This window comes from Octopus bimaculoides, chromosome 3, assembly GCF_001194135.2.
Source record: "Octopus bimaculoides isolate UCB-OBI-ISO-001 chromosome 3, ASM119413v2, whole genome shotgun sequence".
In the NCBI taxonomy this organism is placed as follows: Eukaryota; Metazoa; Mollusca; class Cephalopoda; order Octopoda; family Octopodidae; genus Octopus; species Octopus bimaculoides.
The window spans coordinates 28,763,154-28,768,153 of NC_068983.1; the positions used below are offsets into that span (position 1 = coordinate 28,763,154).

Consider the following 5,000-nt stretch of genomic DNA (forward strand, 5'->3'; position numbering starts at 1 on the left):
ATATATATATATATATATATATATATATATATACATATATTCATATATAGACTTATGAACCTATGGCTTGGGAAAAACTTTTGAATGGTCCTTCCCGAGCCATACATTGAGAAGTTTGGTTTCCCAGATTCTGTGGCATAAATATTTCCCCAATGGACAAGATACCAGTTCATTGCAGAATTACTAATTTTTGATCAAATGAGTGAACTGGAGCAATGTGAAATAAGGTGCTCTTCTCAACAAAACAATATATTACCTGGTCCAGGAATCAAAACCACAATCTTATGATTATGAGTGTAACACCCTGAACCACTGAACCACACATTTCTTTAGAACAATGAAATAATTATTTCTAGCTTATGCACAAGACCAGCACTTTGAGGAAAGGGAGCAAATCATTAACTGGTAGTCTATTTGATTGACCCCAGAAGTGTGAAAGGTTTAGATGATTGGTGGAATTTGAACTCAGAATGTAAAATGCTGGACACTGCCCTAAACTACTGAAGTGATACCCAGAGAAATTTAGTTTTGAATTTACTATTCAATATAACAAAGTTAAATAAACTGTAATGAACAGAAAGCAAGTGATAAAGACCACAGCATTAAATACTGTTGCAGGTATTGTAGCTTAGCCCTAGGTCAACTACTGATTGAACAAACCTGTGATCAAAGACATTTCATCCATGACCATCCTGCATATTTTTCATTAGTCATTACTCAATATGATCTTCATTTTCAAGATGGGTGCAGCTATAGCTTAATGGTTAAGCTGTTTGTTTTACAGCTACATGGTTTGGGTTCAATCCTACTGAAGGGCTGGTTCCCCGTTTCCATGGCATATAAATTCCCCACCTGGATGAAACACCAGTCTGTCACAGGATTACTCATTTTTGTTAGCTGAGTGGACAGGAGCAACATGAAATGAAGTGTTTTGTTAAAGAATACAATGCATCACCCGGTCCAAGAATCGAAACCACAATCTTACAATCATGTGTCTAACACCTTAACCAGTTAGCCACATGACTCCACCAAGGACCACTAACCTGTGATAACCCTCAGCCTCATCAAACAAGTGCATGAAGTAAGTAAAGCCTACCATGCACAATGATAAATAAGTGATTTTTCTTTTATTATTTTCACCCTAGCTTCTAGCTAACCAAAGCCTTGTTAGTAAAATTAAGGGAACTACAAGAATCCACTAGATGGGTCATTTCTGTTCTTATATGGTAGAATTGCCCAGATTAAAACTACTACTTAGCTTCAGTGGAGTCTGTTTTATTACTAGTATTTGAACCAGGCCTTCTGTCTGCATATAACTTCCTCAGTCTCAGTAATGCCTGATAAGAGTCATCGGAGCAGTCTTTATCTTCTAAGACATTAAAGCAACAATAAGGAAAAAAAATTGAACAAAATAAGACAATGGAGTATGATTTGAGGAAGATTTGGTTGCTATTTCTAACAGATTGGGTTTCTAGCTAGAGGCTTCCTCATTAGTTTTGATGATATTAAGAATAGAAAAGTGAAACTACATGCACACACATGCACATGTACACACACACATGCACTCACACACACACACATGTTGACAGTCGTTTAGAATTATCATTATCAGCTAACTTAACAATTAAGTTGTTAACGAGCCAGCAAGGGACCAACTATATAGTTACGTAGAAAAACCGACCGGCTAGAAATAACAGCCAAATCTTTAACAACATCACATCCAAGCAGTCATCTTAAATGACACTATCCATGGAACCTTTTACATGGTTACTCAACTGGCTAGAAAGAGCAACCAAATTTTGCTCGGATCATATGCTACTATGTTGAGAAAAGGAAGGAAACTTTGGACAATACAGTCATGACTGGAAAGCCTCTCATCATTGGACTACAGCAGAAACATTGCGTAAGCTATCTACTTTCACTTTCAAATTATCTTTCATAACTTTTTCTTTTTCCTCTAACAAAATGTCTTCATGAGTTGCTACGGTAATTAAAAAAATGAAAGAAATAGAGCAATCAATATTCAACACAATCACCCTGCTAATTAGAAATGGCAACTACATCACCCTAAACTTATTCGTTAGTGTCATAACAAAAAATGATGCGGAAAGAATATCTGGAGCGTCATGGCTGGAATGCCTCTGGTCATATCACTGTTCAGTCGGGGATACCTGGGGGAAACTGATAACAATATTGGGTAGAAAACTACATAAAAGTACATATTATCAATTAATTTAATCTATTAAATAATTTAATACATGTTGAAGGGAAGTTATCTAAAACTATATGTATTTCTATGTGTATATTGGTGTGTATGTATATGAGAGAGGGGGAGGAGGACATGTGTGTGTGTATGTGTATGTGGGTGTGAGCAAGTGAATGCACCATGAAAATGGGAGCACATTTGCGAACGATATATTAGAAAGACTGTATGTGTATATTTGTGTGAGTATGTGTTGCATGATATATCACAATATATCAGGATATATATATATATATATATAATGTGTATGTATATATACATATATATATATATATATATATATATATATATATATATATATGTATACACACTAACAAATACACACATACATATATACACACACATATATATAATAAAGAATGCAAATGTTTTGTTGAAATCATGCATACAAATTGTACACACACATACACGCACACACACACACACACACACACACACACACATACACACAGACTGATGTGACTGTGTGTATCTGTGTGTGTGTGTGTGTGTATGGTTATGGAGTCACGCATTTTTGCATAAAAGGTTGTGTGCACACATATACGTGTGTCTTCATGCGTATGAAGTTATATCTGCCTGCATTTGTATGTAGTTACACGTTCATGTTTTCATATATATATATATATATATATATATATATATATTTCTATATATACATGTATGCACGCTGGCATATTTGTGTATGTAGGCGGGTCTGAGTGTATGTAAATGTATATTTATATGTGTTTGAGTGTATGCAAATGTGTGTGTGTGTGCGTATGAGTGTGCATATGTGCACGTGGATATGTGTTTTCATGTTTTCATAGACAAACATGACTGTTACTGTGAATACGGGCCTGATCATATAACTGAAAGGGGGTGTGTCAGTGTGTTTCATGTGTCAGTATTTGTGTGACAGTATGTATCTATGTGTTTGTGTATGTGTCAGTAAACTGGTCTTCAAATGACGAGAAAGAAATGAAGGCAGTGGACATAGTTTAACCTTTATATCCATAAGCTGGATGAACTACGGAGGATACAGAATGTTTTAAAGCATTACAAAGCCACTATAAATGGTTATCAGGTGTTCTTTAATGCTTCTGAGAAAGAAAAAGAAAAATTGGATTTGTCTACAGGTAAGTGTTTATACTCTTGTAATTTTTCCCTTTTTCGTATTGGGTGGGGAAGCTTCTCAAGAAAAAAATAAAGGAAAAAATTGAATAGAGAAAGCATATCAGGAACTCGTTATAAAAAAAGAAAACTTAGAACTTCAATTTTGTATTTCTTTTACAGGAACAAAAAATAATGATGAAAATAATCAGGATTATTCTTTCTTTATTTTATTTTCTCTTTTTCCAATTATTGGAAGGGTGATTAATATTTCTTTGGTAAAGCATCAGAATCACATAAAGAAAGAAAAAGAAAAACTGTTCTGTTATGTATTACATCCATTGAGAATGAAACTCTGGCAATTATGAAAAAAATACCAATTGGATATGTGTGTGTGTGTGTATATATATATATATATATATATATATGGTATATATATATATATATATATATTTACACACACACATACACACATATAAACACACACATACACACATATAAACACACACATACACATATACAGATGTAAATATAAATGAAAAATTATATAGGTATTATATGTGCATTTACGTATATGTATGCATTTATGTATGAATACAATTTTATACACATCTATGTATGTATATGCAATGTATGTGTAAACATGAAATATATACACAAGCTTTATATATATACATTTATGAGTATATACACATATATATATTTAAATATATACATATATGTACACATGTAAATCTATGTATGTACATAGATATGTAAATATATACATACATATATATGTATATATTAATATTTGCACATATTTATATATATATATATACATACACACAAATACACGTATGCATACAGATAACATACGTATGTATACATAGATAGAGAGACAGTTGACAACATCAATTTCTGGATCAAACAGCTGACACCTAAGATACAAAACTCCTACCTGTGGTTCTGTAACTCCTGTGGGTGTGAACGATGTCGATTCGGAGACAAACATTGACACCTTTTACTAGAATGTTGGTTTCCCATGATTTCTCAGCATTTATAGATCCAGAAACAGATTCGATTCAGCGGATTGAACACAGACAGAGGAACATATTCAACATTTATCCATAAAGCTTGCCTTTTTCATTTATGTATTCTAAACCAGTTACTATAGTAAAACTGGTGTTTATTCTTAGGGATGTGTGGTGTGTCTGCATACGCACACCAGAGCACATGTACTGTGAACACATGGGCATGTGAGTGCAAACATGCATGTGATATCATTTGGAATGAACACGCACAAGAGATAGGGTAGGAGGAGATGGTAAAATAAATGAACACTGGTGCTTAAAGAAAGAAGGAAAAGAAAAAGAAAAAAAGAAAGGAAAAAAGAACAAGAAAGAATAAAACAAATATATTGGATGATAGAAGTAGATAAAAAAAAATAAAGCAAATTGGGGGGAAAAAAAGAAGGAAATTAAATAATAATAATAATAATAAATTAAATAAACAGAAGGTAATTATGTATTTTGATTTAAAAGTAAGAAAATGTAAGAAGAGAAGAGACACAAAAAAATATGAATATAAAAAATTTAGGAATATGGGGAATTGTTTTCACTTTGTCATAAAAACTTCCTAAAGAGTAATTTTGTTTTTTTAAAGGAAC

The 5,000-nt window shown here is 32.7% G+C and overlaps 1 protein-coding gene and 1 long non-coding RNA gene across 6 annotated transcripts in view; one reads left to right on the plus strand and one right to left on the minus strand.

The window, feature by feature from the left end:
- Positions 1-5,000, minus strand: part of LOC106876727 (uncharacterized) — a 1,061,911-nt gene that overhangs the window by 750,484 nt on the left and 306,427 nt on the right. The window contains exon 1 of one of the 3 annotated variants that reach the window (XM_052966108.1): positions 4,293-5,000. This exon is cut by the window's right edge and continues 118 nt beyond it. The exons of the other annotated variants lie outside the window; for them this stretch is intronic. Coding sequence (XP_052822068.1) covers positions 4,293-4,378 — 86 coding nt within the window. The 5' untranslated portion in view covers positions 4,379-5,000. The remainder of the gene's footprint in view (positions 1-4,292) is intronic. 3 annotated transcript variants of the gene reach the window in all.
- LOC106876728 (uncharacterized) overlaps positions 2,633-5,000 on the plus strand; it is a 363,609-nt gene continuing 361,241 nt past the window's right edge. Inside the window, exon 1 of one of the 3 annotated variants that reach the window (XR_008263626.1) lies at positions 2,633-3,378. This is a non-coding gene — a long non-coding RNA (uncharacterized LOC106876728). The remainder of the gene's footprint in view (positions 3,379-5,000) is intronic. The other 2 variants (XR_008263625.1, XR_001410288.2) reach the window with 2 other exon arrangements.